The 15,060-nt window shown below is 46.8% G+C and overlaps 1 protein-coding gene across 2 annotated transcripts in view; it reads left to right on the forward strand.

Moving 5' to 3' along the window:
- Positions 1-15,060, forward strand: part of ZBTB16 (zinc finger and BTB domain containing 16) — a 194,889-nt gene that overhangs the window by 86,128 nt on the left and 93,701 nt on the right. For both annotated transcript variants that reach the window (XM_032167453.2, XM_032167452.2), the window contains exon 3: positions 10,403-10,500. In XM_032167453.2, the coding sequence (XP_032023344.1) occupies positions 10,403-10,500 (98 nt within the window). The remainder of the gene's footprint in view (positions 1-10,402; positions 10,501-15,060) is intronic.

Below are 15,060 nucleotides of genomic sequence, written 5' to 3' on the forward strand. Positions count from 1 at the left end.
TTTTATGCTATGTGGAAAATACCTCAGTAAAGCTATTTAGAAAAGTGTACTGAATGCCTACTCTGTACAGCACGCACTGGCGTACTCTGAGGTTATAGTGGATGGTTTCTGCCTTAATGTAACTTATAGTCTAGTAGAGATAAAGAATACTAATAAAAAACTAATATATAACTGAAAATTGTGTTAAATGTTATAAAGGAAACGAACAAAATGCAATGATGGAAAGTTGCGTTGATGGACAACCTACCTAGATAGGCTGTGGTTCAGGAGCAGCCTGACTTTACTGGAGTCCAGCATACAGTAGGCGCTTAACAGATACAGGGTGAGTGGCAGTGGGGCATGAGTCGGCCTGCCTTCCCTGTAGAAGATTATAAAGTCCCTGTGAGACCCACAGCCTGTCAGTGGACTCTGGGTGCCATCATTCAATTTACTTTTTTTCTTAGAGGTCTCTCTGTTCTTGCTTCTATTCAATTAGATTGGGAAAATCCCAGGAATGCTCTCGGTGACTCCCTTTTAGCTGCTGGTTTTCCTGCCCCTTTTCAGGGAAAGACTCTGGCTTAGGTAGGAATATGAAGGCAGACCCTGAGGTGAGAAGTCTGGCGATGTCTGCCTGTTTATGGGGGCAAGTAAGTCATGTGGCCTCACTTTCCCCATCCACAAAATGAGCTCTATACTCTCCATGTCAGCCACAAGGTGGTTGAGATGATCCTCAGGAAGCCCTTTCAAAGTCAGACATGATCTATAAGTGCATTACCTTATTTATCATTAAAACCTCAGTTGGGGCTAGGCACGGTGGCTCATGCCTGTAATTCCAGCACTTTGGGAGGCCGAGGCGGGTGGATCGCTTGAGGTCAGGAGTTGGAGACAGCCTGGCCAATGCGGTGAAACCCCCTCTCTACTAAAAATTAAAAAAAAATTAGCTGGGCATGGTGGCACATGCCTGTAGTCTCAGCTACTCGGTAGGCTGAGGCATGAGAATCGCCTGAACCTGGGAGGCAGAGTTTGCAGTGAGCCGAGATCGCACCACTGCACTACAGCCTGGGCGATAGAGTGAGATTCTGTCTCAAAAAAAAAAAAAACAAAAAAAAAACATCAAAACCTGGGTTGACTAGATATTCTTTTTTGCATTTTTTAGAAGAAAGGAAGAAAGAACCAGTAAAGAAGCTAATATCTGTTTGGCTTTTGCCTTTTTTCTTCATTAAAATGACAATAATGTTTACAATGTGATTTGGTGCCGGTACAGGTAATCTGTTCAATCTCTTATCTTGTGTTCATAATTGATGTTTAGAGTGATAGCTCTCCAGCTCAGAATCCTCATAGAAAAGTAATTTAATTTTCAGTTTACCAAAGCAGAAAGAATGAGGCAATATACATTAAAAAGGTTTTCAGAATGGTTTAATTCCAGAGGAACTTTCTTCTTAGACATTTAATAAACCTCAGTTATTCTCAACAATCTCTGAGTTTCCATGTCTGGTCCTTGGGATCTGAAGGTAGCATTGTGTCTTCCTGGCTAGAGTGGAAACATATAAAAATGATCCTAGATAACCAGGAGACAACGTTTCCTCCAGATGTATCCAGGCAAAACAAGGAGATAAAGGAAAAGTCTGTAGCTTTTTGAAAACTGTTTTCCCAGAAATTGCTTATTTGTGCTGGTTAAAAGCCTTGTACGGGAGAGGGAGAACAAAAACCCTGTTCATCCATAACCATAGTTTAATTCCCTTATAGGGCCTTTTAGGATCTGGAGAGAATATTTTGGATTTATTTTTGTTTCCCTTGGGCTGACATCATCAAGCATGCATCATGGTGCCCTGTTTTGGGTTTGGAAAAAGCTCAGAGAAGCTATAAATCTTAAGGCATTTTACTATTTTTTCCTTTTCCTTTTCTAAAAGCACAACTTTTCTGGTCTCTTAAAAGAAAAAGAAAAAGCTACAAAAGTATGTATTGATCTCTTCCCCTCGGATTTTAACTGCCCTGGCTGTAATACCTTGCTTACATCTGCCAGGTTTTTGTGCAGTTTTGCAACATCTCCTTAATCCAGTGAGCATAAATAGAACATTTCAATCATATTTGGCTACCAGGAACTTCACAGATAAGCACGCTAAGACCTTGTTGAAAGAGACTGTATGAGATTGTGTGCGATAAGATCATCCTACAGCCCAGTGCACAAATGAAACACTTTTGTTCTTGGTGAAATTTGTTGATAGAGATATTTCAAATAAATGACTTAGGAGAACTCAGTATTTTAAAACAAAGGATTGGTTACGTAACAGCCAGAGGCCCAGGCCTCCTGGTGCTCCGCAGCCACGAAGATCCCTCCTTGAGCAGTTGCTGCAGGGAGATTAGTGTGTCCCTTTGTCATTTCTGACATTGTATTTTAGCACTCGCAGGCAGCCTTATCTGAAAGTGCTGTACTTGGTGTGGTCATGGCCCCAGGGAATGCCATTGTCCTTCCTCATATTTTTAAGGCTCAGGACAGTTCCCTCCACTCTTCAGTCAGCTCGAGATTGGTCTTCATCTAGGCTAAGGCAGGATGCATAGGATGCATGGCTTTCTTTCTCTCTTTCTTTCTCTCTCTGTCTTTCTCGCTCTCTCTCTGTCTCTTTCGAGATGGAGTCACGTTCTGTTGCCTGGGCTGGAATGCAGGGGCGTGATCTCGGCTTACTGCAACCTCCGCCTCCTGGGTTCAAGCGATTCTCCTGCCTCAGCCTCCGGAGTAGGTGGGACTACAGGCACCTGCCACCATGCCTGGCGAATTTTTTGTATTTTTAGTAGAGACAGGGTTTCACCATGTTAGCCAGGATGGTCTCAATCTCCTGACCTCGTAATCCACCGGTCACGGCCTCCCAAAGTGTTAGGATTACAGGCGTGAGCCACTGCGCCCGGCTGCATGGCTTTCTTTTTAAGAACCCTGTAGAGAGCTTCTCTTTTGGACAGTAGGGGCAACTGTTCTTTGACTGGTTGTGTTTGTGTGTGTGTCTGTGTATCCACATATGTGTGTAGACAGGGTGAGTTTTTTTCCACCTCTGCATTTTTCTCTTCCGATTCCCTTTCTTGTTTGTTTGCTCATTCAGTCAACAAAAATGAGCCCCTGCCATGTTCTGAGGTCAGTGATGAAGATTGAGAGGATGAATCTGGTATGCACCCTTATGCAGGAGGTATAATCCAGCCAGCACAGACCCATGTCAGCCCCACAGACTTTCAGTTTTGTAAAACTGATTGGAAAGAGCCTAAGAAATCATCTAGCTCAACCTTTGCATTGTTGCAGAGGTGTCAAGCGAAATCTGGAGAAACTAAGCAGTTTGGCCAAGGTTATTTAATGGATATCTGCAGAGCCAGGTCCCCTGCACTCAGCCCAATGTGTATATATGTACACATATATACATGGTCAATATACCACTTTTTAAAAGATGATTCTTAAGAAAGCACAGCTGGTTTGGTATTTTCTCTCTCTCCCTTTAAGTGGTTCCCAAAGAACCAAATGGCCACTGTCTTCCCTAACTCTCCTGGTCTGAATCCCCAGCAGAGAGGCACCTGCTGTGTGCTCCCAAAACCTGCAGCATGGAAGGTGTTAACTAGCACTCAGTTAGTTCTTGGTTGTTTTTCTTAATCTGTTGTTTGAAATCCTTGGCTTTTATTGGTATATTTACTTTATGGCATACATAAAGAGCTGTATTAAAAAATAAATTGTGTTGTAAAAGCATTTGGTAATGTTTATTAATATTGACTAGTCAGGGAGCAACGAACTCTATTGCTAGAAGGATAATTTGTGGTAATACCCGCTAAGCATTCACAGCTTGTCAAATGACTATCTAATCTCAACATTAAAAAAAAGTGGGCAAAAGCGTAATTTCCCTTATGCCTTGAGAAAATGAAAGTGACCCATTCCCCAGCCAACATTAGAATGACTTCTTCTTTTTCTCCCCTGGGATAACAGGCCTTGTTTCTGGTTCCAGGCAGTCCCATGGCTAGATTTTAGTGGTTAGGTATCCCTTCGTCTTAGGGTGGTTGGAAATTGCCTCATTAGCAATAGCTTCTCATATGTCTGTTCTGGCTGTCTGAATCTGTGCTGAGGCCATAAAAGACAGAGATAAAGACATAGTTCTTGCCCCCACAGAGTGTATAGTCTTAAGGAACTTATAAATGGCTTAATCTTGAATCTTGAACTTCATATTCTTACAAAATATGTAAGGAGAATGACACTGGGTGTGACTAATGGCCTACTTAGCCTGGAATGTGGTACTTTTGGTGGCATGAAGAGACATTCCTTGGGAAGACACGATGTCACCCTTAGAAGGAAGGGAACATTCCCCAGAGTATCCCTGATGCCCTGTGAATAACATGGTCTGGCTTAGGGTAGAGGCCGCTAGTAGAACAGGCTCTGTTTAGAGTATTCCTTTCACACAAAAAGACACATGGAAAGTACAGGAGAACTAATCTGGGCGTGGTGGCTCATGCCTGTAATTTCAGCACTTTGGGAGGCCAAGATGGGAGGATCACTTGAGCCTAGGAGTTCAAGACCAGCCCAGGCAACATAGCAAGACCTCGTCTCTATTAAAAACAATTATTTAAAAAAGAAAGTACAGGAGAATGGACTGAATATGGAAACACTCCGCAGTCTCCCTGGAAGTTGCTTTGGGGAGGAAATATTGATAGCCTCATAACTTTTCATTCATCCCTTCCTCTTAAAATTAGAGCACAGAGTGCCATTGACTATTTCACCTTTCCTTTGTCATTTGAATTAAAGGTAAACAGACGTTGAAAGTGTGTTTTTGACTTAAAGGTCTAAGGAGGAAGAGTGAGCCCGTTACTAAAGTACATAAGCTTTCCCTTTACTCAATTCTGTGTCTACTTGGAAAGGTGAATGAGGCTAGGGCAAGGTTCTCTTATCACCGAGCTTAGGAGTCGGTTGCTTTTGAGGCTGAGAGCATTGGCAGAGCTCCATAAAGGGACCTACCTTATGCTGTCCCCACATGGGGCCCAAGGCTGCATGTCAGCACCAACTGCCCAGGTCCTGCTCAACAGGACCAGGAAGTTTGCATGGTGGCTGGGTAAGTAGATGATCTTGGAGAGTGTTGGTTCTCATGGGGGCAGCAGATTTTTTGGAGAAGAGAGGATCATTTAGGTCATGGCTTGGTTCTTACAGAATCTCCCATCTGCTTCCTATCTATTCTGAGTACCCCTCTGAAGCACTGAGAAGGTCAAATTGATGGTCATAGGATCAGAAAGGGGTAGTCATAGGATCAAAAAGCCCAAAGCATTGGGGTGACTTTTGCACTGATTAGGTCAAATTGATGGTCATAGAATCAGAAAGCAAAAACCCAAAGCATTGGGGTGACTTTTTTACGTGGAGTGGCCTCATACCTACAATAGGATGAGTTTGGAAGGCCCTTATGTACTGCATTGATGTGGTCTGAGTGTTGGTTCAGAGGATGGATCAGTTAGGCTGAAAACAAGGACAACATCGTCTTATAAATGCCCTTACAGAATGGATTTCCCACTTTATTTTTCCTCATTCAAAGGCGGGAGAGAGCAGTGGGTAGTCCAGCTATGGAGCCCTCCCATTCACTTTTCCCAATTACAGGTCCTAGTTCCCCGTGCTGGTCTTTCCAGCAAAACTCACAGGTCAGACAATTTCAACCCTTGGATTACTGGAACTGAGGTTTCTTTCTCTAAACCTTCCCTGCCTGTTGGTCTGCTCCAACTTGAGCATTTGCCCCTGGGCTCAGGAACCTGGGAAGACATGTGACATTGGCAGTGCTGGGACATGAACCCCTCTCTGTCAGCTAGGCAGTGCTCCTGGGCTTTTCCCTTTGACACCTGCTAGTGCAATGAGTTCTTCTCATAGCCTTCCCCCCTTGGTCCCTGGCTGCATAGGATGGAAGTGGGCTGAGCTTACCCTGCAGACAGTAGACATGGCGGATGCCCCCTTGGGGCTCAGCTGTTGTGGTCAGCTCTCTCTGGAAGCTGAAGGTAGTAGGGAGGATGGAGTATGGCTTGGGTCTCTCCTTGCTGCCCTTTATGCTGCTGTTGCTGTTCTAGGTAGGCTAGGTTGATAAAGGCTTACCCTGAAGATGACAGGTTGGTCTAATGGCTTCATGCTTCTATGCAGTAGCCACTAGCCTTCTTTGTATGGACTTTAGGAGCCACAGGACAGGGTCCAGTTTTGAATTGGAGGCCGTCTATGAAGCTGTTGTACTTAGAATATTGTTAGGATGAGCAAAGGAATGTCACAGATGCCACTTTACAGAGAGGGATTTCTCCAGCATCCTTGATCAATCCCTTTTGAATGAGGCCTCATGAGGAAAGGAAATATAGGCACGGTCTCTGCCATTATGGAGTTTGTATTCTAAACCAGATGAAATCTTTATGAGTTTGCAGATTCAAAGTAGCACAGAAATAGTTCAAATGATGAGCTTGTATCTTGCTAGCTTCGTTTTACTTGTGAGAGTTGTGTGGTTGAAAACCAGTGAGAAGGAATGAATTCTTCTCTTCAGTTTCTTGTCAAAAGGTTCAGATTTGTTTAGCTTGAATTTCTCATAATGATTCAGCTTTCTTGAGACAATAGAAACTTGTTAGAGGTTAATGTGTTCTTTGTCTTTTTGGACATAAGTGAAAATCTGTTACATGCAAGATGGGTTTACCTAATGAGCCACTAAGAGTTAGGGAGAACTTGAGTCTGTTCCCTAGGAGTGGAGAGTGAGGACCTGAAGCATATTGGGCAATGGAATCTCCACTGAGTATAGGATGGAGATGCGTGGGCTGTACTAGAACTGGGTTACTTTCAAAATGGTGTTCAGCAAGGTAGCTTCTTCTCAGAGAAAAGAGTGTGAAAACTCTACCACCAACTAAGGCAGTGTGCAGAAAGGTGCAAAAATGTCCCCAGATGTCTTCCTTTCCTGTCGCAGTGGAGGCTGATAATCTCAGATGGCCACGTGCAATTAAACCTTATGAAAAGACAGGACTAGATTGGGAAGATGTGAGTGTGTGGTAAGGAAGAAGGAGGTGGATAGAATTTCCATTTTGATCTAAATGCTTTGCAGTTGCATAATGTGGTGATGGTAGTGGTGGGAGGTTGTGGTCTAAAGAGGGAATAGACTGTGAGTTCACACAAATTTGCACTTTTGCTCCAGGAGTCGGTTGGAATTCTATTTCCACATTGGCTGTTCTGCAGACTGTGCCATGGAGAGTCTGCTGGTAGCCAGGTCTCTCAAATGCCCTGAAATTCTCTACCATTATTTTCTTTGAATTAGGAGAAGCCTTCACTTTTCCACATTCTTCCTTTGGTATATGAACAAGAATTAAAGATACGAGCAAACCAGTGCTGGGCTCTGTTGAACTCCCAGGCCTGTGAGGTTGTTCCCTTTTTCTCTAATGAACTTTATGTGCTTTGCCCAGGTCTGTCTGCCAGTGAGGAAAGACCTTTGCCCTTGCACTTCATGTGGAATCACATGGACACCATATTAATCTCTGGTAACCTGTATGGGGCACTGAGTTAGTGGGTCAGTTGCAGGGCAGTGACCTTACGCTGAGGATTAGACAGGATAGGACATCCGGGTCTCTGAAGGCAGGGAAATGCATGACAACAGAGTCATTCCGAGGACAGGCTGGTGGTAACTTCTGAAAGTTTCTTTCACTGAAAGATAAATAGCAAGTGAGTAAAGGAGGAAACTCAGGCCACTTGGATTAAGTTTTAAATGACTAGATTGCTGGATTGGGTCTAGAGGTTTGCTTGGGCGATCCTAGCCTGGCTGCCTCAGTGTCAGAGGACATCACAGTGCACCGTAACAAGTGGGACGTGGCTCAGGGAGAATAATAGTGCCCTTTAGAGGACCACCTTGTAGGCTAGGTAGAAGGATATGGGTAAGACTTTTGAGTTATAAAATTTTGTCTCTATTCAAAATATTTGATGTGATCTACATCACTTTACAGATGATCAAACGCAGAGAGATTGTGATAGCATGACTTGTCCAATGTTAGTGGCCAAGTCAGGTGGGAGGATGCAGGTCTTCTGGCTGCTGGCTGGGCATTCTTCTCTGTACCCTGCCACCTCTGTAGTAAAAGGGCAAGTGCCTGTCATCTTTCACACCAAGCCAATCCAGTTGGCCAAGATAAGCCACTCCACCAATTGCCAGGCAAATCCATTCATACCTAGAGAAAAGGCAATGGTGTTACCCAAACCAAGAGTGTTTATCATGGTGAGGGATTTGATTTGGAACCCTCATGGAAAAGAGATGGGAGCCCCAGAGGGGAGTTTAGCCTGGTGGTGGCTTCCAAATCTGAAGACCGGTCACTCTAGTGTCCTTTTGGAAAATAAATCCAAATGGGTGTTCGTCCTCCTATTCCTCTTGACAGCCACCCTTGAGAAGTGGGCACTCCAGGAGCTAACAAATCCCCGGTGAGGAAAAGGATGAAAATAAACTGAAACCCTTATGTTGCCATCCACCAGATTTTACCATGACTGTGTGCGAGTTCACCTGCCAAACCCCTTATGAATAGAGCCTTTGCCACTCTACAGAACATCTCTTAGAAAAGCAAACATCTGTCATGCCCGGGCAAGTGACAGGAATACTCCACCATCGTATGTGTTTGCATGCACTCACATCCCTAGGTACGTAGTTTAAAAGATACTTTGTCCAAAATGCTATTAGGACATGTCCCAGTTCCCAACATTGTGAAATCTATTTAGAGTTAAGAATGTTCAGTTAAAATGTTCTGTACTGTTAATATTTCTCAATTTGGGTGGATCAGCGTGGCAAGGAGCAAGAGAACATGGGGGGGGGGTGGTACCCCTACAGTGTCATAGATAAGGGTGTGTGTGTGTATGTTTGTGATTGAGAAATCATTTGTCTTTGGCAAGTGGGGAAAGGGAAAGCATGCAAACAAAACAATGTGATTGAGAAAGAGCTCTGCGGAGAGAACTTTGTGTGATCCCTATCAGAAGGCCGCACACAGTGGATACCGTATGCTGGTCCTCATGCTGTGGGAGCCCATTGACTGTGGCGCTAAGGAGGCTCACCTGGGTCCACCACATGGTCTTGACACACTGCTGGGTTCTCATTCTGGTACTTGGAAGGGTGGGTGGCTCAGTTTTGCTACCATCTAGGTGCTGCCAGCTTGAGTGTGTAATACTCCCTCTCCCCACCAGCAGTTTTATCTGTTGTCAGTACCAGCTCTCCAGCCTTTTACTATGGTCTTAACACGTCAACATTTTGATGGAGATAGAGGGCCTTGTTTTCCCTTCTGCCTGCTCCACCGCCCACAGATCCGGCTTCTGACTGCCACGCCTGCCCTGTCCTGAGGGCCAAGGCCCCTGGGGAAGTTGCGGGGATGGCACAGAGCCTGGGGCGGAGGTGGAGGCCGGATCCTGGATCCGGCAATAGCATGTATGGGCCTGACAACAGGAGTGTGGGTGGGCGGCAGCTTGGAGCCTCTCCCCAGTGCTCGGCTCCCTGCTGGCGCACCCGGTTCCCTGCATCTTACCAGCTCCCGTGCTGGCTCGTGACTGAGCCAGGGGTCTGGTGGGAGAGGCCCCAGGTTGGGAGTTGGGATGGGAGCACTGCTGCAGATTGGGCCTGTGACCAGTTGTTACTGGGACCTCGGTCTTCCCAGGGGTGATAACATGGGCCCAGCCCACCTCACAGAACCATAGTGATGGCAAAATGAGAGAATGTGTATGAAGAGCCACAGATGACTATGACCACCCTACATTTATAGAATGATGTTATCCAGTTTCTTGAAACTCTACTTTCTGCTGGGGCAAGACAGAGGGAAGACACTTCTAAAGCTGGGCCTTAGGGGAAAGGTGTGAATGTTGGGGCGGGTCATTGCAGTCCTAAGAACATCTGGATGCCAGAGAAAGAAGTATCTTGTGTCTATAAGGGCATCAATTTATTCATAGGCTTATTCAGAGCCTCCTTTGTGTCAGTCACTGTAGTGGAAGTTGGAGATAGGAGAGAGAAAAGATAAAGGTATAGCGCCCCTGGGTCCAATGGGCTTGCTCACAGTCACCACCCGGGGAAGGCAGTGCTGCACAGGGGTGAGCAGAGGCTGCGGGCCTTAGGTCTGTGCTAGTTTGACACTGAGCATTATGTCTGTCTGACTGTCCTGGGTGTTTCATCCTTCCTCCCTCTGGAATTGGATCTGAGTTTTTTTCTTGGTCCATGTGCCAGTGGTAAAGCCCGTGGACAAGACCAGGAATGGGGGCTTCAGTGGCAGTAGTCACTGGGCAGAGGGCGTGATTTACGCTGTCTGAGGATCCAGGGATGTGTTTCCATCGGTGCCCTCCTGTTCCCTTCCTCCTGTCACCTGCCAGAGGGATGGCTGCCAAGCCCCCAGGTAGGGGATGGCCCTGCCTCCTGTCCAGCCAGAGCAGCAGCAACCTCTCTTTTCCTTTCCCTTACAGGAAGCTGCACAGTGGGATGAAGACGTACGGGTGCGAGCTCTGCGGGAAGCGGTTCCTGGATAGTTTGCGGCTGAGAATGCACTTACTCGCTCATTCAGGTAGGCAAGGTCGCCTTAGTGGCCCGTTCAGATACAGGCAACCATCTCCTGCCTGCCTTCACCCCTACTCAGAGCCTGCTGTGGCCTGCATGTCCTCACTGCCAGCTGGGGCCCTGGTCCATCTTGTTCCCTGGACCCTCCCTCCAGGCTCATGACACAGAAGATCCATCCTGATGGCGGGGCCACCTGGATGAACCCACCTTCAAGCTCTCCTGGGTTTCCCAGGCATCAGTGGCAACCAGTGCCCCGTGTGATCTACCTTCCAAAGTAGACTGCAGTTTCATTAGTGAAACAGTTGTGGAATTAGGTTCTCGCTGTCTAATGAATCTGACTGTTGGGTTCACATTATACAGGAGCCTTTAATTAAATAGATATAGAAAGGTTGGAACACAAAGCTAGTTGTAGCGTGCTGTCTTTTGCAAGTTAATTTTATACAATTCTATTGAGGTCGACTGTGTGGCTGCTGGTAATTTTGCTCATGTTTGGGCAAAGCTGCTCTGCCCCACGAGGCGTGGAATGGGGAGAAGCACCTGACATTTGGCAGGCCTGGGTGTTCTTGGTGGAGGGAAGGATCTAGCAGGTCTGATGGGGTGGCTTTGAGGTTTAGGTCACCTGACTTTAGTTGCGGAGGCCTCAACTCTTCTTTGCCAGGTGCATATTCTCTTCCCTTTAATTCCCTTGCCTTCCAACCTTGGAGTCATTTTTTAGGGGAGAGGAGAGGGCTGTTGTTTCATTTGGTCTTGTCTTCTCCTCATGTAGGCCAAGGCCTGTCTCTCCTTTCCCCATATGGGCTCCAGAAACTGGCCCTCCAGGCAGTTTGGCATTTGTGAAATGGGCTTTGGGGTCAGGCAGACAAAGGTTCAAATCCTGTTTGTGATATGTGCTGTGTGACCTTAGCTACATTCATCTTGTGAACCTCGGTTTCTGCATCTGTCAAGTGCTGGTGTTGTTAACTTATATAATTTTTTGGAGGATTAGGTGACAGAATATATGTTGAAGGCATCTGTAGTAAGCCCCTGGCATGCAGTTGGCATTTAATAAATGTTAATAGTTTCTGCTTGCACCTTCCTCCCTCATCCTTGTTTCTGAGCCTGTTGCCCCGGGGGCATGTCCCCATCCACTTGTTCCCTGCCTGCCTGGCCGTTTGTACTCTCTTTCCCCCAAGCCCATCATGTGTACAGTCGTGGAAGTGCTCTTCAGTCACTTTTTCTGCTTCAGCTCACCATTGCCTTGCTGCAGGGCCCGTGTGGTTCTGCACTGTGTTGGATGTGGTCTCTCCCCCTGGCCCTTATGGCCCTTCCTAAAGCGTCCTAACTCCTTCTCACTTCCCATTCTTCCCTCTTCGCACGGATTTGTCCACAGCAGGCAGCTGGTAGCTATCTCTCTCGGCGCATCCACTGTCCCCATGTCTTCGTGCATTCTTTTCCTCCTTCCTGTGGGCCCTCCCCACCCTGCCCGTGGCTCCACTGAATCATCCTCCTCCTGCCCATGTGTCTCACCTCGGCCCAGAGCCCTAACTTCAGGCATTTCTGCGTCCTGATCTGCTTGGCACTCACATACACTTTTTCTTCTGTTTTAGTGACTTACACCTTGTATCTTCGTGCTTCCCTTCAGCTTTGTACGCTACTTAAGGTTCAGGGTGTGGCGAGTTTCATGAACTATCTCCCTACCAGGTTGGCTACCCTTCCCTTGCTTTCTTGGTCTTGATTTTTTCTGCTTTAGCTCACCACTGCCTTACTGCAAAGTGTGGGGTGTCCTGCCCTAGACCCCTGTGTGGCGCTGGGCACTTTTGGGGCAGTGCACTTCTAGCCTGTTAGTAAAGCCTCTTTGCCCTCTCAGCCCCAGTAAGCATCCTTTCTTACTGCCCTTTCCTTGAGTCCAGTGCTCTAGCCAGACTCATCTTCTTGGTTTGCTTTATGGGCTTGTTGCTTTCTGAGCTCTGTGGCTTTGTTTCCCCCATTCTGACTACTTGGAATAACCCATCTCCCATCTTCCCAGATCTTCCAAGGTCCCTTCCATGATGCCATCCCCAGCTGTTCCCCACCTCCAGCCAGAAGCAGTCGTGCCTTTTCTGTGCCCATATTTCTTTATTTGAAGCTATCTTTGGGTGCAGTTTTTCTTCTGTGTTACGGTTATTTATGGACTTGCCTTATCTCTCTTACTTGGGAGGCGGGGTTACATGGTGGAAGGAATTTGGACACCTACCTACTGCTGATGTGATCTGGGGCAACAACCATAAGCTCTTACAGCCTCAGTATCCTCATCTGTAAAATGAAAATATTTAACGCTATCTCAGAGAAGCTGTGAGGCTCACCTTGAATATATACCACTATACCTAACGTAATGGGGTCAGATCCTGTCCGCGTTATGTCCAGCACACTGCCTGGCACATTATTGGTGCCAAGAAGTATTTGTTGAGTGAATGATGCAGCCTGGGAGGCCGATGAACAGGGACACTCCTCTCTCCGGACAAGTCCCTCCTGTGGTAGGAACTGTTTATGTCTTAAGGACTCACTGGAGGGGGCAGCCAGGAGCCCCTGGCTTGTATTGTATCCCTCTTCCAGGCAGTGTGACCCAGTGTGAGTTAGCCAGTGTCTCTGCTGTGAATCACACATCAACAGCATTGGTGGGGCTGGTGGGAGCGGCTGCAGAAAAGAAAGGGCTGCTTGCCTACTCATGTCAGGGGGTCCTGGTGTCCCCAGTTCAGACGAGAGTGTGACTGTGCAACTGCCCTGTGGAGCTGGCAGTACCCTGGGGAAGCTGACTTTGGTCCCACCTGAGATGCTGCTTCCAGGTCCCCTGATCTCATATGGCTGCTCCAGAGGCTTTGGGAGTTGGGTCCTGTTTTCCTAGTTTTTCCTTTCCATGCTTGTCTTACTGGGCACTGAAGGCTGATTGTGTCAAATGATTTGTCCCTCTGCTAGTCACTTGCCAATGCCCTTGGAAAGGATGATTTGATGATTAGGCAGGTGCGATGAGTCATAATAGTGTTTTAATTCACCCTTGCAGATAGCTCACGGCCTACATTCCGATATTTCTGTTCTCTTTTTCTTTCTGTTGTCCGGCATACTCCTCACCTCCGTGCTGAGAGGTCTTGAAAATAAAACAGCACAAAGGGCTTAGTGAAGCTAGACCATTTCCTGAATTGTTTGGACCCTGTTAAACAGGCCCTGGGGGCCTCTGGAGTGACCTGGACTTGTTGGGGAGTTGGGGTCAGAGGGCTGGGCTGGTGGTGCTGGGTCTTCTTACAGATTCCAGTAGTGGTTTACATGTTCTGATGCCTGAAAACAGAACTAGGTGATGTTTTAGAAGAGACATTGAATTAGACGATGTGAGGTTTTCCTGCTGCTCTATTTTGAAGGCTCCATGAAGAAAGCTGACAGTGAGAATGGGTGCGCCAGGTCTATAGAGTAGACCCATTTTACAGAAGATGACCAAGGGTTCAAGCAGCCCACAGCCTGGAAGAACAGTAGTTGCTCCAGAACCCTGGGCAAGGGAGGTGGTGGGGGGGCGAGCATTTTGTTTCAAAAGGGGCAGGCTGTGGAGAAGTGGGTCCAGGATCTGGGTAGGGGTTGTGGTTGCCCCCCTAAATGTTGCCGCCCTTGCACTGGCACATTCCTGCTGTTTTCTTCTGCTCAGCGGAGCTGAACGGGCTCTCACTTCCTGGCTAGCTCTGTGTGCTGCCCCACCCCCTCTTGGCTAGCATCGCCTGTGTTTGTTATTGTAGTTCTGGCTCCAGGCCAGGCCTGGCTGGGAGCCAGACTTGTGGGTACAGTATGTACAGTGAGTGCTGAGCCAAGTTTGTCATCATACACGATTAATTTTTTTTTTCTAATCTGGTTGGGGTGGGGTGAAGGAGGAGGCAAGAAAAGAGTTTCTCCGATGCTTGAGAATAGGCCGCATTGAATTCCGCAGAGATGTCATTTCTGAAAGGGAGACAGAGCTCTGGCTTGTTCTTCCTTCGCAGTTTTTCCTCCTTTCTCTCCCTGTCGTCCTCCTCTCCTCTTCATTTCCCTATCACACGAAATCAGCCTGTAGGAGATCGACAATGCAGGTCTTATTTTCAGTGACTAGAATACTAAATTTACACTCCTAAATCAGTTTTCATTGTGTTGAAATTGACAATTTGTTTAATTAGAAGTTTGCCCTGTAGGAGGCCCTTCTGAGAGACAGTGCCTTCCCTTTTTCTCTCTGCCTTACTTTCTGTTTTAAGGGTTTTTTAAAAGACCCTAAATGGTAGTAGTGAATTTCAGTTTAATTGAAGTTCTAATTTCAATTTGAAAGTGTGAATTAATCAAGTGTTTATGAGCGATACCTGATGATCACAATAAGTTTAAACTAACTATCAATAACCGAACTCATTAACTAATGAGATGATCTGGCCAGGCCCTGCATTCTCAGAGGTGCTTTTGGGGTCAGAAGGGTTTACTTGTTGGGGAAAGAGGCTTGGGGTGGGAAGAGAGATGGCCTCCAAGGCTTTGCAAAGCTGGCCCTGATGGAGGGTGAAGCTTGGGTGTAGGACTGTGGCCCTTCCCCTTCCTGTGTCCCAGGAAGACTCTG

This window comes from Hylobates moloch, unplaced genomic scaffold (assembly GCF_009828535.3).
Source record: "Hylobates moloch isolate HMO894 unplaced genomic scaffold, HMol_V3 SCAFFOLD_11, whole genome shotgun sequence".
Taxonomy (NCBI): Eukaryota; Metazoa; Chordata; class Mammalia; order Primates; family Hylobatidae; genus Hylobates; species Hylobates moloch.